General features: G+C 56.0%; 1 protein-coding gene across 3 annotated transcripts in view; it reads right to left on the bottom strand.

Annotated features, from left to right (window-relative positions):
* KSR2 (kinase suppressor of ras 2) overlaps positions 1-14,244 on the bottom strand; it is an 87,945-nt gene extending 73,701 nt beyond the window's left edge. For all 3 annotated transcript variants that reach the window (XM_074887378.1, XM_074887381.1, XM_074887379.1), the window contains exons 1-3: positions 14,068-14,244; positions 7,003-7,143; positions 6,045-6,195 (exon numbers count right to left, since the gene is read on the bottom strand). In XM_074887378.1, coding sequence (XP_074743479.1) covers positions 6,045-6,195; positions 7,003-7,143; positions 14,068-14,244 — 469 coding nt within the window. The remainder of the gene's footprint in view (positions 1-6,044; positions 6,196-7,002; positions 7,144-14,067) is intronic.
* Between the last annotated feature and the right edge of the window lie 11,152 nt (positions 14,245-25,396).

The following is a 25,396-nucleotide window of genomic DNA, read 5'->3' as shown; positions in this document are numbered from 1 at the left end:
TATGCAAATCAAGGTGCTCCTCCATTGGTTGCTCTGCATGCATAAATTTACATAACTCAAAACTGCCCGGATGCTGCAGGCCCGGCAGCATCCCCGTGCTCCCACCCCCAGCAGTAATTAGCAGCAGCTAATGAAGAAGGAGAGCCAAGGCTGCTTCCCGCAACCCAAAGCTCGGCCGTGGCATCGTAGCCACCACATCCCCCCTCGCTGCTGTCCCCTTCAACGCTCGGCTGTGTCGTAACACGACTGATGCACTCGAGAGCAAAAATAACCCGTTATGGGGCTGGTGGGTGCGTCAGGGCTAAAAATACCCCGGATAAGCTGTGGAAATGTATTTTCAACACACAGCTTACAGGCACGCTGCAGGTAGCGGGCACTCCGCTTGATGAGATACGCTTAAACCGAGAACGCACTTGAAAGGAAAAAAAATAACAAAAAAATCCCCAAGCTCTTCTTTCTGCAAAGCGTGTTAAATGCTTTCGGATTTCACTCCCTCCCGGGGCTCCCCCGGGTGTTGCTGCTCTGCCAGAGCCGATTCCCAGGTGGAAAAGCAAGGGAAGAGCTTGCACAAAAGCAAACTCCCCTTTGCCCAGTTTTCCCCAAGCTCTGCCTGCCTCGACGGTGCTGCAAGGCTGCCTGTTTGCTCATAAAAAGCCTATTTGTTTCGTTTAGATAGGGAATATTAATTGCATATCGAAGTGAGCACCAGCTACAGCCGCCCACTGCCACTCCAACCCTGCGGGCCGCCAAGCCCTGGCCACCAGCACAAAGGGAGAGATGCTCCCCTTGGCCAAATTTGGCTTTATTAATCCCCTCGGTGCTGCCGCTGCCTCCCCACTTAGCCCAGCCTCCTTCACTCCACTGTACTTAATTAGGGAAGAAGCTTTTTCTGAACCACTCCATTAAAATCAACAAGAAAACAAACTCCTGGGAGGAGGCGGAGAGAAGCGCCCGCCATCGGGATGTACATTGGGAGATGGAGAGAGATGGCAAAATGTCACCAGAAAAGCTGTTTTCCCCCAGTTCCAAAAGACAAATCGCAAGTTTTGCTTTGATTTCCCAAAACAAAATGCTGGGAATAATTTGCTCAGGGAGCTGGGGACAGCAGGTCCCATCCAAAGGAGCCCTGCACCCCGACTGCTCCTTGGGGGTGCTGTGATTGCTCTTTCCCTCCCCAAAGGCAGCATCCAGATGACCAAATGGAGATGTGCCCAAAACCAGAGCAAGATCTCGGCTTGCTTTACAGCGAGGGAAACCTCCACAGCTGCAGCTGCCTCTCCCAGCACCAGCACCCCAGCAACCGTGAGGTAAAATAAACCCCAGCATCCCCCCAGTGCTTCAGCCCCATCACGTGCTGGAGGGGTGGCTCTGCAGGTGTGGGGACACCAGTCACCAGGAGGGACCAACCCTGAAAACCTTTACACCATGGCCAGTACAGCTTTCAAATTTGTCCCAAACGAGGATGCTCCCTGCTTTTTTTTTTGTTGCTCATCTCCCTGTCTGACCCCGCACTGTCCCCAAGCCACCTGCAGCCCTCCCAGGGCCAGGACGACTCATAAATATTCAGCTCCGGATCATTTTTCCCTGTAGGACAGCTAATAACCTCCATGCATAACTCACTAGTCACACACCATCAACTCCTCAATCCACAGCGGCCCCGCTCAGCTCTTACTTAATATTAAATTAATCCCGCTTTGAGTTCAAAATTGACGCCCTGGCTGCTAATAAAATACCACTGCCAAGTGTAAGGTTTCACAGCCGAGAAAAATCCAATACTGACTTGTTAACACAATAAAGCAGGTGTTTAATATAGGGTTGCCACTATATTTGATAAATATAACATGCTTTTGGTTTCTAAGATGCTCTGGGGGTTTCCCTGCTGCTGGAGCCGCCCCCAGGATGCTTGGTTTGGGAAGGGGCTCCTTTCCCGACATCAAACCCCATCCTGACAAAATTCATCACCGTTTAAGGGATGAAACAGCATCCTGCTTCCTCCCTGCCTCCTCCCCAACCCCCATGCCCAGGCAGAATTGGCCTGGGAAATTAGATGTATCTAATTAACAACTCAATAAATAAAGATTGATGGAAAAGGTTAATACTGTACCTCATTCCTGCTTTATTAATACTAATCTTGGCTTCTAGAAATCGACCACTACTACACTTGCAAAGAAATTACATGATGTTTTAAAGAGGCAGCAACTGGTTCATTAATTATATTTTTGGACTAGGACCATCTCTTGTTTTATAAGGAGATAACACGCAGATAAAAAACCACATCGGTCACAGCGTGGTACATTTGGGGTTCCTTCTGGAGGGGCTGCAATAACCCAATGGACTTGAGATCACGGCACTGCATCCCAAGAGAGCATTGTTGCCATCCCAGGATGCCTTCCAACCCCCCACCATGCAGCACCCAACCATTAAGCACCCAGCCATCTCCTCGGGGGCGTGCAAACCTCCCAGGCACCCAGTCAGGGGGGTCCAGCCAGGCGTAACATGGCTCCTGGGGGCTGCAAGGATCAAGGCAACACATCTAGCAGGTAATTTTGAGAATGCTTGATGGAGGGTTGGTGGTGCATCAAATGGAGCCCCAGGGGACAAGAGGACACCAAGGGGACGTACGCTTGCCAAGCTCTATGTGAGCCAGGTCAGCTCTCAAAGCCGGCGACGACCTTCCTTGCCCAAGCTTGCAGATGAGGCAAGGCTGGTGGCCAGTCACCAAGACGTGGAGCCAGCCAGCAGGTCAGCATCTGCTGAAATGCAGCTGAGGGATGGATGGATGGATGGATGGATGGATGGATGGATGGATGGATGGATGGATGGATGGACGGAGGGATGGAGGGATTGGTGGATGGGTGGATGGATGCATGGGTGGGTGGGTGGAAGCAGCACAGCATTGCCTTAGTGGACCCCAGATGGGAGAGCTACAGCCCATAGCTGCTCAGTCGCAGCTGCCCCCAACAGCACAGGAGAACATTGCCAAAGGTACCAGAAGTGTTGTTCTGCCAGTTCCCCATCCCCACAGCCCACCAAAATGCGCTGCCTGGACCCTGGTGCATCTCAGACCCAATCTTGAGCAGCTGGATGGGATGATCTGCTCCTACCACCCAACCTCAGCCTGGGGCAGCTAGTGAGCATCTCACCCTGATCCAGCCACAGGTACCACCACTCTCATCTCCACCCCCGCAGAAGAGGGGCAGGGGCTGTGCTCCCCCCCTCCCAGGGGGTGAAATTGGGGGCACTACTGAGATGGGGCAATTTGACCAGACAAAGGCTCTGTCAGGCAGGGAAACACCAGCACAGAGGCAGGAGACACGCAGCTTTGTTGAGTGGGGTACAAGGAGACCATCTGCCAAGCTGGGTGGAGCTTTCTGCACCCAAACCCTCTAGAAATTCAGGGAGATTTGGTCTCCTTCGCTGCCCAGGGAGCTCCTGCATCCCTCAGGACTGTGGCAGGGGCTCTGTGGTGCCCCGAGCTGCCTGTCCCCTACCTGTCCCCAAGGTTTGTGCCGTCCATTGGACGATGTGCCCAGGAGTTTCTCCAGCAGCGTGCACGCGTGGTGCCGGCACAGCAGGGACCCACGCCAGCCAGCAATGTCAGGGACCATTGCACTGCGGAACCCAATTCTCCAGCCCTGGCAGAGCAGGAACGGCCACTGCAGCATCTCTGCAATGCCGGAGGGATGAAACAGCAGCCCCTGCCGCACAGCCCAGCCCACAGCCCCCCCCAGGAGCAGCGCGATGATGGATGGGGTTAAATGGAGCGCTGGGGAAGGCAAACACGCACAGTGCCCAGATAGCAGCAAACTCCCTCCTGCAGGGGCCCAATGGGCCACCAAGCCACGTCCCACTGGGAGGGCTGGCAGCCCCATCACCTGCCCCATTAAAAAGCAAATCGAGCAGCGAGCATCCTGCAGCCCCCTGGTACCCCCCGGTCTCTGCCAGCCAGAAACCACCAGAGGGGCAGAAGATGTTTTAGCATCCTCACCACAGCTGCTGAGCGAAAGGCTCATGTGGATTTTGCAAAGCACAGGTCCCACTGGGAAGCGGTGGAATTCCCTTGGCCAAGTGAGCAGAGGGGCAGGAGGGGGGGATGCAGGGGCTGAGCCAGCACGGCCAGTAAAGCAGTATTTGTTTGCAATGGTCTTTAAAAGTCAAAGGTATTTAAACAAAGAGCAGGCTGAGAGCCTTCCCCAGGCTCTGAGAGAGGCATCGATGCCCTTCCTCAAATAACGGAGAGACTTAGTGAAAATGCCAAAGGGAAGGAGGGCAGGAGCACAGGCAGGAGCCGGATTTAGGGAGTTAGAGAGCACAGGGGACTCGTGGTCTGCAGGAAATGTCAGGCTGGGTTCAGCCATCCCCACCTCGCTGCTCCGGCGCAGGAGTGGCAGTGGGTCCTTGCGCCAGCCTGGCAGCAGCATGCGGTGGCAGGGCCCTTGGCTGCCACCCCCCAGCATGGGCTGGCCCTGCCACGCTGTGCCATGCCACGCGGGAAGCTCAGAGAAACCGCAGTAACCACGGCGGGGGGACACGGCTGAGACCCCTCCTGTCCCCTGGGACCCACTGCCGGGGACATGTCATGCCAAGAGACAGTAATGCAGGGACACTGCCTGTCCCTGAAAGCCGCTTCTTGGTGAAGCCACGTCACAGCACCCTCCTCACCAACAGCCCTGTCCCGTCCCGTCCCCAGGGGCAGCTCCGAACCTGCACAGCCCAGCTGAAAACCCAGCAGCTACACCCCAGCAGGGCTCATCCTCCATCCCGCCAGCCCCTGTGATACAGCTATGCTGGAGGAGCCCCTCGAGAGGGGACGGGAGCCGGGCAGAGGGGTTTGGGGACCCCAAACCCCGGGGGTCAGGCAGGACTGGGGTCCTCCTACAGAAGGGTCACAGCTAGACGTGTTGCCAGACCAGGGCTCCCAGCAGGGACCACAGCTAAACCAGCCCACTACCATCACCCCAGGCTAGGACCAGGAAGGGAGCCCTTGGGAAGGGGACAGCGGGGGGATATTTAGACTTTGAAATGGGGTTTCACCGTTCCCCCAGCTGCTCCAAAAGGGAACATCCCCCCCACAGGCAGCCCCAGTGCTGGCAGTGCTCCCGCAATCCGGCATCAAAGCACAAGTTCAGCAGTGGGGAAGAGCCATGCCGGCAGGATACAGTTCCCACCACACATTGGAAGGTGAAGCTGGGCCTCTCCTTGGGGGGCACATGTGTAGAGAAGAGCCCCCCAACTCACCCCCAGGCCAGACCCTGTCAACAGCAGCCCCGGGAAGGGAGCCCTCGGCCCCAGGACAGCATCATCCAGCAAGGCTCGGCTGGCCGGGGACAAGGTGCCAGGAGGGCCGGATCCTGCACAGCCACCTGCTGCATCGCTCGCCCCTTCCCCAGGCACCCCCAGGCCCCGCTGCAGCCTCCGGCCCCGCTCCGCTCGCAGGCTGCAAGCTCAGATGAAGCCGGAGCAGCTTCTGCTTCGTTCAGCCGCCTCTGCAGCACGGAGCAATGCTGCCACCGCCCGGGGACCCGCCAGCTCAGCACCCGCACCCCAGCACCCGCACCCAGACACCCACCCCGGGGGAAGGGGAAGCGGGGCTTGTGTGTGCCCTGGGAAGGGGCATCAGGCACGGGGGCTTCGCTCTGCAGCCAGCTGGGAAGCGATGCTGAGTGCTAGGAGCTTGCTGAGTCTCAGGGGCTTTTCCTGAGTCTGCTGACTGTGCTCCTGCAAGCAAAAGGGGTCAGGGGGACCTCGTAAGAAACTCTGCACCCTCCTCGGGTGAAGCCTCCCTGCAGAGAACCAACAACTCATCACGTCCTTAGAGAGGTGAGCCCCCCGCACGCTCCCGAGCCACAGGGATGCACCAGAGCAAAGATGTCCCCTGCGGGCAGTGGGTACCTGGCCATCCCCAGGGGTGTTGGAGCTCTGCAACCCACTGAGAACACCCTGCAAACACCTCTGATGCATTAAAGCCACGCTCCTGGTGTCACCACAACGGGACGGTGTCGCTCACCTCGACCGGCTCAAGGGGACAAGGGTGCCCGACTCACCGGACTTGTGGACGCTGCGGAGGCAGGAGAGGGAGGCATTCAGGCGGGCACACTCCTCACTGTTGGCCCCGAACTTCTCCACGGTTGCACAGACCTGGTCATCGGTCATGTCCAGCAGCTCCTCCAGGCTCAGCTGACCGGGGGTGATTTCCTGACAGGGAGGAACGGGGCCGGAGTGAGTCAAGAGGAATAAACCACCCCGGAGCATCCTCTAACCAGCACCTTGGCACACACAGATAAGACATTTCCTTTTGCTGCCCTGTTTGGGTCACAGACCCAAAAAACCACTCATTTTCCATCTCAATCCACATGAACACCCAGAAGACACAGCTTGAGCCTCAGCTTTATCTCAAGTTTTTGCACAGTCTCAGGTATATCCAGACCCAGCTCAACACCAGCACATCTGGGGGCACCAGGTAAACCTGCCCCTGCTCTGAGCATGTGCAGGGACTGGCAGCTTCAACACAGACTTTTCTCTTCCCCAGGGGGGCTGTTAGGGGACCACCTCCATGTGCCACCCGCTCGCCGCACCCATCGCCTGCAGGAGCCCAGGACATGGCAGAGTGCCGTGACCTGCCATGGCACCACCACGCTGTGATGGGGACACGGGGGACCCCTGCCGTGGGGAGCAGCACCCATGAAGTCCCCCTGGCACCCATGTCCTTCACTGGGAACAGTGATGGGGTGTCTCACTGGTGGGTGGAGGGAGAGCTGTGGGGTGGCCCAGGCCACCAACAACCTGGTGCCTCTGCTCTGGTCTCCCACCCCACTCCCCACTGCGAGCGCTGTCCCCTCCAGCCTGTCCCAGGGCCAAAACACATGGCTTCGAGCCAGTCTCCATCTCACAAAAAACTGCTCCCTTGCCTAGTTTTGCTCAAGGATCCCACAGCCCCCTGGGAAAAGCACTAGCGGAGAGGTTCAGCACCCAAACCTGCAGCAGTTAATGCCCAGCCCTTACCTCCATCACCTCCTTGCGGATGTCAACGATGCGGAACCAGTGCAGGAGCTGGGGGAAGCCCTCCAGCTTGGCATTACGCTCCTGCAAGGCCACCTTCCTCTTGCACGACAGCTGCCGGCTGAAATACTTGACCAACTTGCTCTGGAAGAGAAGGAGAAAGTCCCGTGGGACCCCCTGCCATGACCCTTCAACCCACCCCACGGCAGAAGGGGGACACGGCGGGGGAGTGACTGCAGGCCGCTCGGGCTCTGCCCTCCCTCTGCCCCATCCCCAGGGCACACACAGCTCCTCCTGCCCTCAAAACACCCTGTTACCTGCTGCCAAACTTTTGCAGCCAAGGGCCCCTTTGGCATCCAGCTGCCTGTCCAAGGGAGGCATTTCCCTCCCAAAACCAACATTTCTTGGCTCGTTTATCCCCAACCCAGTGTGCTTCAGGGGATGGACAGCCCTCATCACCCTGGGGATCCCACGGTGGGTGGATGAGGAGAGAGGACAGGGGACACAGAAGCATTGCTCCTCGCACACAGTAACACAGATTCCACCCCCTCCCAGCACCCAAAGGGCATGCTCCCCTCTCTTACACCCAGGCTCGGTGTGAAGGGACCCCTCGATCATCCCCCACTGGGAGCAGCCACAGCATCGCACAGTGCCAAGGCTGGGACGTGGGTGTTCGCTCCTTATTCCCGCACCACCAGCCCACACGTGCCCCAGCGCTCCTCCCTCCCACCACTCCTCATCACCTCAACCGGAGCCACCGACCCCTCTTTGCTCAGCCGTGGCCCCATCCGTCCGCCAACCGTCCCCCCAACCCCTCCCACCACGAGGCCAAAGACGCCGCGTTAGCAACCGCAGCCTGACAGCTCCCAAAATAAAGGCGCTGAGCGACTGGCCTCCTTTCTCAGAAATATAGAGCAGAGCCCAGCTTGCTGGAAACCTGCAGGGATTTCCTGCTCCCGCTTTTCCAGCTGGGTGATTCCCCAGCGCCGGCAGCACTAGATGGTGCTGTGCCCCTGCCCGCCACCAGCTCCCGCGCACCCCAAAAATAGATGAGCAAAATATGCAATGGTTTGGAATAGAGAAACAAGGGGAGAAACCCCATCGCAGCATCGTGGCGTTTGGGAGTTTCCCCATCCCTCCTGTCTCTTCCCTCGGTGGTACTCAGCAGTGATGGCCACAGGGCTTGGTGTGACAAGATACATGTGAGCAAAGGGGTGAAAATCAGCCCCCCTGCACCCACCCATCGTGGTTGGGAGAGGTGGGTGCACCCAGAAAGCTGCAAAACAGACAAAACCAGCCCCCTCCTTGCTGCCTGCAGGGGGGAGCAGGCAGCACAGGCACGGGAGAGGCTGGTGGTTCCCATCTCCTTGCAAACAGTGAGTCCCCACAGTGATGTCCCACCAGCACCACACGAGTGGGTGACAGCTCTGCCAGGAGCCAGACACCCCAACCAGGCAGCTTCTCCAGAGCCGTGACCTGGCTAACGGCCACAGAGATTAATTACTGAAAATTAATACCCCAAAGAGCTGGGGACAGCAAAGCGAAAGGCCAGGGATGCTGCAGGAGCCCCGCGGGGCTGGCTAGGCTCAGCAGCACCCTGACCAGATACCACGTCTGTTTTTTAAGAAAAACCACTCTCCTAACACAAACCATCAAAGGGTTTTGGGGCCAGCCCCGATCGCACATCCTAAACACACCCCAGACCCTTGGAGGGGAAATAGCAGACACCTTGAATGCACACAGAGAAAGCTCCTGGCCCCCCCAAAAAAACCCTTCCCGACACACAACTGCAGCAAAACACCAGCAAAAACCCTACTAAAAACCTCCCCTCCATTCCCACCAGCCTGCTCTTCATCTGTTCCTCTGCCCACCCCAGGCTGGCAGCCATGGCGGGACCAAAGGCTGGAATGGGGACAGAGCCCTGGGCAGCCCCCACCACCACCATGCGGAGACGTACTGGGAGCTGGGATCGAGGCAAGGAGGGGAGAAGTGGAGAGAGATACTTTAATTTCCAGGCTTCAGGTGGGGAAAATTCACCCCACCCAGCCCTTGAGAGACCAGAGGGTCCATCAAGGACCCAGATGGGACCCTTGTGCTCCAGCGTGGGCTGATGCTCTGGCCCACGGGGGAAAACAAGCCCAGCAAACCTCTGCGAAATCCAAAAGCACTTCTTGTTTTGCTGAGAGTTTCACCAATGGGGCTGGAAAGGGAAGCAATCGAGACAGCCCTGTGCCGCGGGGAAAGCCCCATCACACAGCTGAGGAGATGCTCTCACTCCCCCTGAGCCGCTGCTCAGCCCTCCCTGCACAGGATGGAGATTTTGCAAACATGCCAAAAGCTGCTCTGCTGCAAAGGGCAAATCCTGCTTTGTGTTCCTGCTGTGGCACAGCCCCTCTCGGCCCTCCTATGCCTCAGTTTACCCCTCTGGAAAAGGGCAGGGGGACACCCTTGGGTGCTGTGGCTGTGGGTGTGCAAGCAGAGGGGTCAGAGTCCCAAGAGCACGGAGGGTGCTCGCTGTTTGGGGGACACACCGGGGATGCTGCCAGGGGGACCGGGGCTGCGGGGGGGCCCATACACCTGCCTCTGGAGCTGGGGCTCAGTTTTCACATCCTTTCAAGCGCCTCTGCCCCCTCCAGCACTGCAAGGGGGTAAGGGAGGGTGCGATGCTCTGACAAAAGGGAGGTAAAGCACAAGCAGCCCCTTCCCCTTGGCCACAGCGGGGGGCCAGCAACTCCCCAAACTCCTCCCGAGGCAGAGACCTTTCGCTGAAAAACAAAACCCCAGCAGGTCCCTGCTGCCCGCAGCGATGGGTGCAGGCAGAGCAGGGATGTCCCCACTCCGCATCACTCCCCTGGGACCTTGGGTGACCCCAGCAAGATGAGGGGCCGGGATTACCCAGGGCTGGAGCCTCCTCTGCCCCCCTGCAAACCCTGCCCACTTCTCTCCCCTCTGCACCCCGACGGGGATTTCCAGCCTCCTCCCGCCACCCCGAGCAGGATTTCCCCTTGGCAGGCGCTCACCCCGAAACCCATCACGGCAGCAAGTGGTGGCTCCCCCCGAGCAGGCACCAGGACGGGGAGCAAAGCAGCCGGTCTCCAGGGAGCGGGAGGGCGGCTGCACCCCCCCGGCGCGGCACCCTGCGCCCTCCCTGACGTCAGCCAGGCTGGAGACAGCACCGAGCCCTGCCTGGAGACCAGGGAGAGGCGGCGGAAAATCCACCTGCGGGAGCACGAGGTGAAAGTTAATTAACCTCGCACAGGCAGGCCATGCACCGCCAACGCCCGGTGAGCCGTCGAGAGGGACCCTGCATCGGCCGGGATGCCCGTCCCACTCAGCACGGCAGGATCGGCGCGTGCCTCTGTCGGATGCCTTCGTGCCGTGAAGCGAAGAGGTTGCTCTACACCCCCAAATATCCCCGGCGCAGCAGCAGGCCAAAGCAGCTGCTTTCCCACAGCGTGTAGCCACAACCAGAACGACTCTTCCCTGACTCCTACCAAGGGGCTCGTTATTCCAGAGACACCTGGAGCACTCTCAGGCTGGGGAATACCTCGCCACGGTTATATTTTCCCTCCCAGGGCTCTTTCAAGGCCCTGCTAGGCTCATGTGCCATCTCTGGCTCTGCACATCATTTATTTCAAGCGCTGCTAAATGGTCCCCGGGGCTCTCTCTCGAGTCAGAGTACAGGGGCCGAAATGGTTCAAGCCAGTGTCCTGGAGATGCCTGGCTCTCCAGGAGCATACAGCCCAGGGATAAGTGCTGTGCTCTCCCACGGTATTAGACTCCAGAGAATCCACATGCTCAGGTAGTGAATATCCCAGTGTTGGGGCAGCATCTCCTTTGGTCACAGCCGGTGCAAGTTTGGAAACAGCCACAGCTCTTCCCTGGGTGCCTCTTCCCACCCTCACCCACGTGTGTGTGCAGCAGCCAAAAGGATCCCAGGAGGGATCCCCGTTCCCAGCAGGAGCACAGCAGCCCGGGGAGAGGGAACTGCCAATCCCAGGGTAATCCTTGGAGCCGCTTGCTGGTTTTTGGGAGCCATGAGCCATGCTTTGAAACCAGGTGGAGTAACCCCAGCACAGAGAGCAAGGTGCCGCAGGGCAGCCAGAAGAATCACCCAGTGCTGAGCAACTTTTCCTTTTTGCTTTTACTCTGTGCCGCCCCCAGACCTCCTGCAAACAGGCAGGTAGCAGCGCTCCTCTTCCGTATTTACATCCCGAAACCCAAATTTAGAGATTCAAAGCCCAACTGCCATGCTCAGACAGGGAATAAAGCCCCACGACCCATGCAGGACTGGACAGGGCTAATGGGAGCAGCTGCTTGGCTCCCACCCTCCTGCTCCAACGATGCTCAGCCCCAGATCTGCTGCCCCATAGGAAGCAAACTGGCCCCAACTCCCACCACGGGCAATGTCAGTTGGTGTCTTGGTCCCAGACACTGCCTTGGTTTCTGCTGGAGCCTGTCCCAAAGTGCAAGCAAGACCTAAAAGCCTCCCAGCCCTGAGGACTGCACCGAAGCCGGGCTGCAGCCGGTGGTACCCATCCCAAAGGAAGGACGCTGCATCGCGGGATGCTGTTACCAGCTCCCTGCGCAACCACAGCACATGAAGGGTGGCGACTTGCGTGTACCTTAAGGTGGTTTAAAAAAAAAATAAAAAGGATAAACTTCTATTAATCCAGCAAAATCAGGGTTTAGCATATGAGGATTAACCAAAAAAACATGGATTCACCCATTTTATGGCTCATGCTGATGCAAAGTCTCCCCAGGGTGCTTGGGGCAAGACAACCTCCCAGCCCACTTGTCCCCAGTCACTGTCCCCTTCGCCTCCCCGGTGCCTGGCCCAGCTCTGCGGCCGCCAGATGGGAAGGGAAGAAGCGCCGAGCGGAGCCTCCGCGTCTGCGTCACGTCCTTGGGACGCGGTGGTGGCGGCAGGGACTCAGGGCCAAGCTCGGCTCCTGCTTACGCTGGCAGCAACCCAGGATAACGCTGCCAGGAGCCGGTCCAGACCCACACCGATGTGCCGGCATTGGGAATCTGGCCCTGGATTCACTCCCCTCCTGGGAATCGCCCCGTTTCTGTGCGAAAAGCAATGGGTGTGTCGGCAGGGATGCCCATGGCTGACACACATTGCAGGCACCCAGGTTTGGGGGTGTTTTAGGGAAGGCGATGCTGGGGCTCCCCACAGCGGGTGCAGCATGATCCATAGCAGCTGGAGAGATGCTTCCCTCTGAGCACAAGGGATTTGCGGGGTGGCATCCCCCCAGACACCTCCAAACCCTCCAGTCGGCCTGGGCTGAGCTGCCCCAGCAACACCAGGATATGCTTCACCCATGCGCCGTCACAGGATGCCGGGAAGGAGCATCCCACCAGGATGGCTTCACCGCACTCTTCAGCTCCGCTCAGTCCTGTCCACGGCAGGGAGGTGGTAATTCATCAGCTGTGCCAACCCTAACGAGGCTGTCACTCCTCGTGGGATAAACTTCTGTAGTCCTGCACCTCCGGGGGGCCTAGGAGCCTGTCTGCCCCACGCAAAGTCTCCCACGCACCCCAAAACCACTTCATGGCCACTTCCCTGTCCCTCTTCCGAGGTTACTCCAGGACCACGCGTGGACCAACAGCTCCAGGCTGAGCCTGCAGCCCCTCGCACGGAGAGGTGGGATGGGACAGGGCTCGGAGCAAGGAGAGGCGACAGCAGGATCCGTGTGGGAACGCGGCGCAAGTCGGTGCCTGGGATGCACCCCAACCCCGGGGTCCCCCCCACGAGTGGCACAGCAGTGGCAGAGCGATGCCCCGCTCACTCCCATGGCGCTTGGAAGCTTGGGGGGTGAAAGCAGCAGCGTGGGGTGCTTCAGCCACGGTCCAGAGCTGAAAACCGCCCTGCAGAGGGGCTGCAGGACCCTGGCAGGGTCCTGTGCGGCTGAGCCCAGGAACCGCTGTGCCACCACATTTGGGTTCTTGGTGAGAGCAGCCAGGTTAGAAAGCACCAGCCAAAAGGCCCTGAGCGGGGCCAAGCTCCAAAATCCCCCCACCCACAGTCCCGGCTCCGCGTCAGCCACTTCCACGGCCCTACCAGCGTCTCCCCGGGGTCATGGCACTGTCACACTCACGCCTCTCCCCACTCTGCCACCTCACCCCCAGGCACCCCAGCCTGTCCCAGCCTGCCAACCTCCTGTTGAACCCCAAACCCATCCCCAGCCAGGTCCCAGCACACTCCAAAGGGAACCTCTTCCTATGGGGCTACCAGAGACAGGGCCCTGTGCAGCAGCTTTACTTATATATATTTTTCCCATCTATGAAACGTAAATAAATCCGGCCGGTGCTCCCCTTGGCATGGCCTGGCTGCCTTCACCCCCCGCAGCATCGAGGCCGTGGCTCAGCGAAGCTTCCCCTTCCCGCCGGGGCTCTCCCCGCTGCCGGGCAAGGCTGGAGGGTTTGGGCAGACGCTGCATCGCCGCGGCGGAGGAACCGAGGATGGAGAGGATGCTGGCCTGCCTCCCGGTGAGCGGCTGGAGCCCGGCCGAGGGGATGCAGCCTGCTCGGTGGGCAGGAGTACGGGGGGAAAGGATGCAGCGGGGCCGGAGGGATGCTGCCTGGTGGGAGGGATGAAGGTGGGCTGGAGGGGATGCAGCTCGGTGGGGAGGCAGGAGCCCAGGGAGGGGATGCGGCCGGGCCGGGGGGGGTGCAGCCCGGTGGGAGGGATGCAGCCAGGCCGGTGGGATGCAGCCGGATGGGGAGGAAGGAGCCCAGGAAGGGGATGCGGCCGGGCCGGGGGGATGCAGCCTGTGGAGGGCTGCGGCCGGGCCGGGAGGATGCTGTGGGGCCGGGACCGGGCCGGGGGGAGAGCGGGGGGGCCGGGGCCGGGCCCGGGCCCCTCAGGCAGGACGGGCAGGAGGGTTTGGCGGGGCCGGACCCACCTCGGGGCCACCTGCAGAGCGCGCAGCCTCACTCGGGCGCACCGCAGCGCCGCGGGGGAACCCGGCGCGGCCCGGGGGGGGGGGGGGGGGGGGCGGCGAGGAGAGGGGGGGGGATTGGATATGGGAAGGGGGGGTGGGGGGGTCGGCGGGCCCCTACCTCCAGGGTGCGGATCTCCTTCTGCGTGAGGTCGTTGGAGGCGGCGCACTTGGTGCGGAGCCCCTCCAGGTTGGAGATGCTGATGTCGATCATGTTCTGGACCAGCTCGCACTGCTGCAGCGCCTTCTGCAGACTCAGCTGCTGCTCCTCGCTCCTCGTCATGTTGTCCTCATCCATCGCTCGCCGCGCCCCCCCCCCCCCACTCCCCTCCCCTCCACCCTCCGCCGCCGCGGCCCCCCCCCCCCCTGCCCGCCCCCCCCCCCCCCCCGCGCCGCTCAGCCCCGCTCCGCCGCGGCCCGCAGCATCGCGGCCCCGCGGTGCCCACCGAGCCGTCAGCGCGGCGCCGCCGCCGCCTCCCCCCCCCCCCCGGGCGCGGCGGGGCGGGGGCGGGGGCGGCGCGCTCCGGCACCGCGGGGCCGCGCTCGCTGCGCGCCGCTCCGCGCGGTAATCCCCCCCCCCCCAACACACACACATCCCCCCCCCCGCCATCCCCATCCCTCCGCCACCGCGGACCGGCAGGGTGCGGCGGTGGGGGGTGATGCGGGGAGGGGTGCTGCAAGGGGGGACCCTGCTGCGGGGGGGGGCTGGGGCAATGGGTGTCCCTGGGGCAACGCGGGGGGGGTAATGGGGGAGGGCTGGGGCAATGGAGAGGGTCTGCGGCGAGGGGGGTCCCTGAGGCAACGGGGGGGGGGGGTGGTGTAATGGGGGGGGCCTGGGGCAATGTGGGCACCTGGAGCAATAGGGGGGGCTGGTATAATGGGGGACCCTTCTGCAATGGGGGTCCTGCTGCAATGGGGGGAGGCTGGTGCAATGGGGGTCCCAGGTGAATGGGGGGACCTGGGGCAATGGGGGGGGGGGGTTCTGGGGAAATGGGAGGGGGGTGTAATGGGGGGACCTGGGGCAATGGGGGGGTCTGGTGCAATGGGAGACCCTTCTGCAATGGGGGTCCTGCTGCAATGGGGGGTTCTGGGGCAATGGGGGTCCATGGGGTAATGGGATGGGGGTGTAATGGGGGGGGCTGGTGCAATGTGGGGGGCCTGGGGCAATAGGGGGAGCCTGGTGCAACGGGAGACCCTTCTGCAGTGGGGGTCCTGCTGTAATGGGGGGACCCTGGTGTAATGGGGGTCCCAGGTGAAAGGGGGGACCCGGTGCAACGGGGGGGGGGGGCTGGGGCAATGGGGGCCCCTGGGGCAATGGGGGGGCTCGTGCAATGGCGGGGAAGCTGGTGGAATGGGGGGAATGGTGCAATGGGGGTCCTGCTGCAGTGGGGGACTCTGGTGTAATGGGGGGACCCTGCTGCAACGGGGGATTCTGCCACCTGGGGGCCTTGCTGCAATAGGGGCCCCGGCTGCATTGGGGGGGGCTGCTGCAATGGGGGTCCCTGGTGCAGTTGGGGCGCAGCCGCGATGGGGAGCTGTGCTGCACTGTGTGTGCCTGCGGGGCAGGAGCAGCTGGGGAGGTACGGGGGACGTGCACCCCCAAAGGCCTAAGGAGGACGCAATGGGGTGCACCAAGGAACTGTGGAAGGAACGGGGCAGGGTTCACATCGCTGGGGGCAGGAGGCGCCGGTTCCTCCAGCTGCGCTCTCAGCCCACGGCCCCCCTGGCACCGAGGGGGTGCTGATGCTGCCCAGGGCCAGGCCAAACCCTGCCTCACCCTACGGACCCCAAGGGTTGTGCAGAAGGGGATGATTAGGGAGGGCAGCCAGGATGGAAATCTGTAGCGGGATCAGGGAAAGCCAAGGCCGAACCCTGCGGTCCCTGCCCTAGCCACAGGATTTGGCCTCAAAGGGACCAAAATCAAATAAAAATCAAGCTGGCGTGTGCCACAGCGTGCCTCCCCCTTCTCTCCCCCGAGCTCCCCTCTCCCAGCGCTGCTCCGGGGGGTTAAAATACCAAGGATGCGGTTTGTGGAGCAGTGGCAGGGTACAAGGGAGGGCACCCAGACACCCCTCCGCTGTCCCCTGCCCAGAGGCCACGGTGATGGCCCCATGCTCATGCCCAGGTTGCTGGGTAGAAGCCAAAAGAGCCCCCCCAGCTCTGCACGCACCCCTGGATCTCCATTTCCCAGCGGCCAGAGCCCCTATAGAAGCACTAAGCCCACACACAGGGGATGAACCCCGACTCCTCTCTAGCACACTCAGCTATTTTGGGGTTCAGCCCAGCCCTAGGGGGTGGCAGAGAAAGGGGGTGCAGGCAGCACGCACTGACCTCCTGGTGCTGAAGCCCTTCCCTTGGAGAAGAGCCTTTCCCTCTGCCGCCTGCTGTGCTTGAGAAGCTCTACAGAACCTTGGTGTATGTGTCTATATATCTATAAAAATATGTGTAATTATATATAATTTTATATATAAATTATATCTATAAAAAAGGTACCTGGAGGCAGTCAAGAATGGCCAAGCCTGGCCAACAAGCTCAGCAGCTCTTTGGGAAGAGATGGAGCCAGGAGAATGCTGCCTGTCCCACTCCCCCAGAGCAAAGTTTCCTCTCACCCATGACCTCCTTGGCTTTGGAGATTTGACTTTATTCCCAGTTGAAGAACCTGTCCTAGTCCATATCAACTCCACAGAGAACACAAGCCAAATGACTTTATCCATCAGCTTAAACCAGCTGTGTTTGCAGTGATCTTCTCACCCTTGAGTTGGGATATGGCGAAAAAAGTTTGAAACTGGCTGATTTCTGCCTGTTTCTAATCAGATGTTTTCATTTCCAGGCTTGCTCCCGCGTTGGGATAACCCCACACATCCCTTTTCCTCCTCGCACGAGCAACCCATTTGCTTACTACAAAACTCTCTTTGAGGGTGGGAAGAAGCAGATTAGAGGGGGTTTATAGAAATTACTGGAATTTTAGCTTTTTGGTCGGTTTTGTGCTGTCCTGCCAGGAAGGGACCCAAAGCTGCAGCCACCCTGGCTCTGCAGTGTCCCCAACCCTGTCTGTAAGGGGCACTCAGAGGGACTCCCCCCCCGGATGGGAAACACCAGCAACGCCCTGGGTGAGAGCGGGGCAGTGGCCGAGGGCAGGACCCTGCCTGCACCCGCTGCCGGCAGTCACGGGAACCCCCAAATAGGTTGTGGAGGGGTGATAAAGGGGAGGAAAATACAGCAAAAGGGTTCAAAAAGCCAATTTGAGGAGAAGGAGAAGAGGAAGAAGAGGAAGAAGAATCACAATATCATATCATATATAAATAGAAAGGGGATGCCAGATAATCATACACAAACTGAACAGAAAGAGAATAGAGTAGGATAGAATAGAATAGAATAGAATAGAATAGAATAGAATAGAATAGAATAGAATAGAATAGAATAGAATAGAATAGAATAGAATAGAATAGAATAGAATAGGAGGATGCCAGACTACCATACCCAAACTGAACAGAAATATCATATCATATCATATCATATCATATCATATCTATAATATAATATAATAATATAATAATATAACAATATAACAATATACTATAATATTATAATATACTATAATATACTATAATATACTATACTATACTATACTATAATATAATATAATAATATAACACAATATACTATAATATTAGAATAGAATAGAATAGAATAGAATAGAATAGAATGTATAATATAATATGAGATAATATAATGTAATGTAATATAATATAATATGATATGACATTATATGATATAATATAATATAATATAATATAATATAATATAATATAATATAATATAATATAATATAATATAATATAATATAATATAATATAATATAATATAATATAATATAATATAATATAATATAATATAATATAATATAATATAATATAATATTATATGATATAATATTATATTATATAATGTAATATAATATGATGTAATATCATATATCATATCATATCATATCATATCATACAATCTCATACCATATCATACAATCTCTAAATCCGACGGGGATGCCAGCCAGAGCCGCACAAAGCCGTTCCCTGCTGCTCACCGGGTTTGGCTCAGGCTGGGACTCGCTCGGGCACTTTGCAATCCACGGCGGGCCCGGGCAGTGAGAACCCGCCTGAGCCACCAGTGGGCTGCTGGAAGGAAAAACCTGCGGCGATTTCATAAGGCAGAGGATCCCTTCTTAGCTGGGCCGCGTTCTCAACTTTGTTCTTAACTCCACACGCACATATATATATATATATATACATTGATACGCTTCAACTGGGGTTTAGCTGGGGTGGATGGGAGGAAGCAGCACTGCAGCAGCTGGGTGGCACTGGTGGGCACTGGTGGGTGCTGGTGCAGCCCTGGGGGCTGCGGGGGTCCCAGGGGAGAAGCATCCTCCCGCTCTGCCACCTTTTCCCCCAGGAAGAAGGAGGCAGAGCGCTCTGGAAAGGCCGACATTGGCCGGAGAGCTGCGGGTGGCGCTCGGGGCAGGCAGTAACCACCAGATATTGCACCGCGCTCGGGGCAGGCAGTAACCACCAGATATTGCACCATGCTCGGGGCAGGCAGTAACCACCAGATATTGCACCGCGCTCGGGACAGGCAGTAACCACCAGATATTGCACCGCGCTCGGGGCAGGCAGTAACCACCAGATATTGCACCGCTGCCCGCGTTGGAAACGCGATACAATTCTTGTCCTTAACTGGAGCACAGGAAAAAAAAACACAAACTACCACGCTGGAAATTTTCTCTCCTGATGGCTTCTGTGGTTAATCAAGTCTTTCAACAACCAAACCAGAGATAAGAGGGCAAGGCACTCTCTGTACTCAGCACATTTGCAACAACAGATTATTTTTTGTCCCTAAAACATCCAAGCTCCCAGCCTCGCCATTGCTGGGTCCGCTGGTCCCAGATCCGCTTACAAGGGAGGGCAGGATGGTACCCGGAGGAGAGAGGATGCTGAGAGCCCCAGCGCAAAGTCGGGGTGCTGGGGAGCAAGTGGATCCCCCTTGACAGCCTTTGCCCCCTCGCCATGAGTCCACCAGCTTCCAGTGCAAAAATATTCCCACAGTCCTGGTATCTGCCCTTCAAAATAAATAAATAAATAAAGCAAAATAAAGCAAAATAAAGACAAATAAAGCCAAATAAAATAAAATAAAGCCAAATAAAGCCAAATAAAATATAATATAAAATATAAAATATAAAATATAAAGTGCAAAATATAAAATATAAAATATAAAATATAAAATATAAAATATAAAATATAAAATATAAAATATAAAATATAAAATATAAAATATAAAATATAAAATATAAAATATAAAATATAAAATATAAAATAAAATATAAAATATAAAATGAAATATAAAATAAAATAAAGCCAAATAAAGCCAAATAAAGCCAAATAAAATAAAATAAAATAAAATAAAATAAAATAAAATAAAACAAAATAAAATAAAATAAAATAAAACAAAACAAAATAAAATAAAATAAAATAAAATAAAATAAAATAAAATAAAATAAAATAAAATAAAACAAAATAAAACAAAATAAAACAAAATAAAACAAAACAAAATAAAACAAAATAAAATAAAATAAAATAAAATAAAATAAAATAAAATAAAATAAAATAAAATAAAATAAAATAAAATAAAATAAAATAAAATAAAATAAAATGCAAGCAGGGAGACTGCTGGGAAAAAAACCCAAACCAAAGCCACAAGCAGCAGCAGCCCTGCAGTGATTTCGGGCGTACGCCAAACCTCACACTCCCCAAAACACTCTGTTGCAGTTGGTGGGACAATTCACACGCTCAGAGCTGGGCTGGCCTGCGGCGCGAAGGATGGATGCACATTACGGATAACGGGAAGGGGCAGGAGGTCAATAAGAAAACCTGTGTTTTTCTATGCTGCAGCCTTGGACAGCTTGAATTATTCATTTCCTTCGTTACCAGTGCCTGGGTTCGGTACACAGGCTAGCTGTGTGCGTTGTTACTCAGCAACATTAACTACTCCATTTCTTCAACACAAGTTGTTTTCGGCACAATAGCTTCCTATAAAATGTTTCTTCATAGAATCCGTCACAGAATGAATAGGCTGGAAAGGACCTCAAGGACCATCTGGTCCAACATATCTTGGCAAAAGCACGGCCTAGACAAGATGGCCCAGCACCCTGCCCAGCGGAACCTTGAAAGTGTCCGATGTTGGGGAATCCACCACTTCCCTGGGGAGATTATTGCAGTGGCTGATTGTTCTCCTTGAGAAAAATCTTCCCCTTGTGTCCAATCGGAATCTCCCCAGGAGTAACTTGTACCCATTACCCCTTCTTTTCCACGTGTCTCCTTGTAAAAAGGGAGTCTCCATCTTCTTTGTAGCCACCCTTTAAATACTGGAACATGGTGATAAGGTCTGCCCTAAGCCTTCCCTTCCCAAGGCTGAACAAACCCAATTCTCTCAGCCTTTCCTCACAGGGAAGGCTTTCCAGTCCCTTGACCATCTTTGTGGCCCTTCTCTGGGCCCTCTCCAGCCTGGCCACAGCTTTTTTGTACAGCAGGGACCAAAACCAAGCACGGTATTCCAGGTGTGGCCTGGCAAGCGCCGAGTAGAGTGGGATGATGATTCTTTATCTCTGCTGGGGATGCCCTTGTTGATGCAGCCCAGCACCCTGTTGGCTTTCTTTGCTGCTGCAGCTCACTGCTCACTCATCTTGAGCTTGTTGTCCATAAGGACCCCCAGGCCCCTTTCCACAGCTTCTCCCCAGCCAGGTGGATCCCAGCCTCTGCTGCACTCCTGGATTATGTTTTCCCAGGTGCAAGACCTTACACTTGGCCTTGTTGAACTTCACAAGGTTCTCGTTAGCCCCCTCTTCCAGCCTATCCGGGTCTTCCTGCAGGGTGGCTCTCCCCTCCGCAGTGTCCCCTTCCCCACTCAGCTTGGTATCGTCAGCAAACGTCATCAGGGTACACTTGACCCATCACCCAGATCACTTATGAAGATACTGAACAGCGTTGGGCCCAATATCGATCCCTGGGGGACCCCACTTGTAACAGGTTGCCAGTTTGAAAAGGAGCCATTTCCCACCACCCTCTGGGTGGGGCCTGTCAGCCAGTTCCTCACCCACCCACAGACCACTTGGCTGGGCCGTAACACATCAGACTCTCTAGGAGGAAGCTGTGGGGAACCGTATCGAAAGCCTTGGAGAAATCCAGGCAGACAGTGCCCACTGCTCGCCCCAACACCTACTTTGTCGTAGAAGGCGATCAGGTTTGTCAAGTACAATTTGCCCTTGGTAAATCCCTCCTGGCTTTCCCCAATCACATCCTTCATTTGACCTGTGATCTTGTAATGACTTAATTCACCTCTGTTGGTTTTCTTGCATGTCCGTGAGCTTGGAGCTACCAAGAGTGTCTTTAAATCAGGTTTGTTTTCACGTGGCGCCTCGGGAGGGGGATGCTCTGCCGGGGCACAGCAGCCAGCTGGGAAGGGAGAGGGCATCCCCTCAGCACGGCCGGCTCACCACCCACCAGGTGAACCCAACCAAACCCGCCCTCGTGAAACCAACCCTTCGCTGGCTTGTGAGTTGCCACAGCATCACACAAGGCTCTTCCCACCAAATCCCCCACAAAACCACCCCATGAGGCTTTTATGTGCTGCTGACCCCTTAAATTCAGGGTTGTCTCCATTCATCTCAAAGGCTGGGTGCCACTCTGCACACAAGGGCCCCTTCTGATATTAGCATTTTTATTTCTTTATTATTAATACGCTGAACAGCATCTCCACCTCCACACTGGATGGGTCCATCTCTTGGACTTCGCCTCTCAAGGACTCCCCATTTTTCTTCCCTGTGAAAGACCATCTCTGCCGCCACCATCTCTGCCACCATCTCTCTGGAATTCCCCCATCCTCTTCTGAAGGGATGCACCTGATGCCTCAGGGCTGTTAACAAACCTATCGACAGGGCTATAAATTTATAGCACTGTTTACCAAGTCAGATGTGACCTGCCAGTCTCCTACCCAAGAGATATAACAGGTAAATAAGCCAGGACAGGCAGCTCGGACACCAGTTAACAATTCAGCTGGTTCTAACAATGCAGAATCATTGCAGGGGGATGCACCCATCAATTACAACAATATCAAACAACAACGAATTTTTAAAAAAATAATCTTTAAAGCAATCTGGTCAAGAAGGAGGTGAAATCACCCATGAGAGATATCACCGTGGATTTCAGCGTGTACACCAGCCACAAGCAGGAGACTTTGCCTGCCTCCTCCAAAGATTTTGCCTCGTCTGGAGCTCAATTTATTAATGATGGGGCACAGCAGGGAGGAAACACCTGGAAAAATCCATTCTGAAGGACAAAAGCCTGCCCCAGGTGAAAGTAGGGGAGGACAGCAGCTCTGGACCTGCTACCAGAGAAGAAGCTCAAGCCCATCAGGCTCCAGGTCGCACCTCCCAGACGGTTCCCAGGTGCTCGGGAAGGACCTCGCAGCTCCTCGCCTGCCATCAGAAGGGCCATCTGTCACAGCTGTCACGTGCCCAGAGGAGCGGCTGAGGCTTGCTGAGCTCAGCTTCCAGCTCCTGCTTTCCCTTATGAGGCTGGGGGTGAAAAAAAATTTAAAAAAAAAAAAAAAAAGAAGTTAAAAAAATAGGAAAGCAACTACCCTCTGGCAGCTTTTGGGGTTGCTATAGGATTTGACCTGGAGCTCTTGATGTTTTCCCTTCCCTTGCCAGCGACGGGATTTCCCATGATTTTTTTTGCCCCCCTGATATACTCCCCATCACCTCTACTTCCCAACGGATCTCTTCCCATCATCTCTCTGCCTGTGCTTTCCAAGCCAGAGCTTCTCACCGCAGCCCTGCCTTCCTTTCTCCATCCGTGGCATGTAAACCAGAGCAGCGCCTGAACATCCCCACCAGCCAGCTTAGGTTATTATTCCCTCTAAGCCCCTTCTCTAAGGAGGCTCCAGCCGTTTGCCAAAGCCCAGCCTGAAATAGCACAGACCCCTCTTCCTTCGGAGATGACTCTGGTGAGAAGAGGCCATATCCAGCACCTCCAGGAATAGCCAGGAGCCACCCAGCCCCAGGCAGAGACACCCCTGTTATTCAGCCAAGTGTGAGGGACAGAAGTCAGGGCTGATTTTTTGAGTTAGTCAACCATAAAAAAAAAGACCTGCAAATCTTCAGGCTGCTCTCGTGCCCCGGGAAGTGGCAGGGACAGGGATAAAGGTTTTCCCCTCCCCACAGCCACCTCTCAGGTTTGCTGCTCCCGTCACACTGGGGACACAGTCGGTCTCCTCTCCCCCAGCTCCAAGGCAGCCCCCAGAGCTGCTGCCCTTCACCCCAGCCTGCAGCCTTTGGGTGCCCCTCTCACCCAGAGGCCTTTCCAAGAGTGGGGACACCCCGAGAGCATGGTCACAACTTTCCTCTGGCAACTCCCAGTGCCATGCTCTCCCCAAAAGCACATCCACAACCTTGCTTAAGCGATTCCTGGTGCCATGCTGTCCCCAAAGGCATGCCTATAACCTTGCTTTAGCAATTTCTGGTGCTGTGCTTTCCTAAAAGCACAGGCATGACCTTGCTTTCATGAGTATCCACACTGCGGTCTCCCCAAAATCATGCCCACAACTTTCCTTCATCATAGAATCATAGGATGATTTAGCTTGGAAAAGACCTTTAAGATCGTCGAGTCCAACCATAAATCAGTTGTGATATGGGAGGGAATGGTGGCAAAGAGGAGGCTCTTGTGTCAGCACTGCAAGCAGAAAAGCGAGCAGGTTGACAGAGGTCTTGATTTGGGCAATTCCAGCGATATCCAACGTAGGAACGATGAGGCTGGGTCTAACCTCCCCATGCAGGGAAGCACTTGGTTTATTCAGACCGACTTTGCTGAGTGTCCCTGGATAGCTGAGCCTGGAGGTGCATTCCCACGCTTTTAGGAGGACTCCCTCTGCAGAAAAAGGCACTGCCACTTTGCTTTGGTTGATGGGAATAACTCACACATCTCCTCTTCACTCTGACCTGCCCAACCCAGGCTGCAAACCTTGGGGACAACCCTTGCGACACTGACAAATGGAGTTGCCTGTCCCTTTTGCTGCTCCAGAGGCAGCTCAGGAGCCCTGTGGCTGCCACGGTGCTCAGCTGGCTTGTGATCCAGCCCACCAGCAGCACAGGCGAGGCCTCTCGCAAGATCAGCACATCTCAGGGCATCACCACTCGTCAGACAGCGGTCCAAAACAAGACGGCTGCAGGGAATAATTCCTGGCCTTTGCTGCCTGCTGAGCTGTGCTCAGGAAGGTCAGTGCTGGTTGGTCTGGGTCTGCGCTGAGGGATCTGGTGGAGTTGAGAACAGTCAGTGTGAGGTTCATGGTTGGACTGGAGGATCTTCAAGGTCTCTTCCAACCTAGATGATTCTGTGAAAACCAGGCCAAGGTCCCTCACTTCACAGTGCCATGCTCTCCCTGAGAGCCCGGGCACCACCTTGCTCTGGGGAGTGCCAGCACCCTGCTCTCCCCAGAGCGTGTCCATGACCTTGCTCCAACAATTCCCAGCACCATGCTCTCCCCAAAAACATGCCCACAACCGGTACCGTGCTCCCCCCAAAAGCACAGACACAGCCTTGCTTTGGCGCTCCCCCAAACCCATGTCCAGCACCCTGCTTCAGTCACTCAGAATCACACAGAATCATTCAGGTTGGAAAAGCCCCTCGGGATCATCGAGTCCAACCCTCAGCCCGACTCTACAAAGTTCTCCCCTACCCCACATCCCCCAACAGCTCATCCAAACGACCCTTAAACACACCCAGGGATGGGGACTCCACCCCCTCCCTGGGCAGCCTATTCCACTCTCTGACCACTCTTTCTCTGAAAAGTTTTTTCCTCATGTCCAGTCTGAACCTCCCCTGTTGCAGTTTAAAGCCGTTCCCTCTTGTTCTGTCACTAATCCCCTGTGAGAAGAGACCAGCACCAGCCTCTCTACAACGTTCTTTCAGGGAGCTGTAGAGAGTGATGAGGTCTCCCCTCACCTTCTCCTCCTCGCACTGAACAGCCCCAGCTCCTTCAATCTCTCCTCACAGGATTTATTCTCCAGGCCCTTCCCCAGCCTCGTTGCCCTCCTCTGCACTCGCTCCAGCCCCTCGAGATCTCTCTCGTATTGAGGTGCCCAAAACTGGACACAACCCTCCAGGTGTGGCCTCACCAGTGCAGAGCACAGGGGGACTGTCACCTCCCTCCTTCTGCTGGTCACACTAGTGCTGATACAAGCCAGGATGCGCCCCCAGCGCTCTCTCTCCCCCCAAGCGCACAAACACGACCTTGCCGTGCCGAACACCCCACTCTCCCCAAATCCAAGCCCAACACCCCGCTTTAGCCCCTCCCAGCGCTGTGCCCCCCCCCCTCCAGCACAAGCACCGCCCCGTCCCCCCGGT

Source organism: Strix uralensis, chromosome 17 (genome assembly GCF_047716275.1).
Source record: "Strix uralensis isolate ZFMK-TIS-50842 chromosome 17, bStrUra1, whole genome shotgun sequence".
Lineage (NCBI taxonomy): Eukaryota > Metazoa > Chordata > Aves > Strigiformes > Strigidae > Strix > Strix uralensis.
Note: the sequence above shows the minus strand (reverse complement) of the source record. Positions and strands in the feature narration are given on the sequence as shown.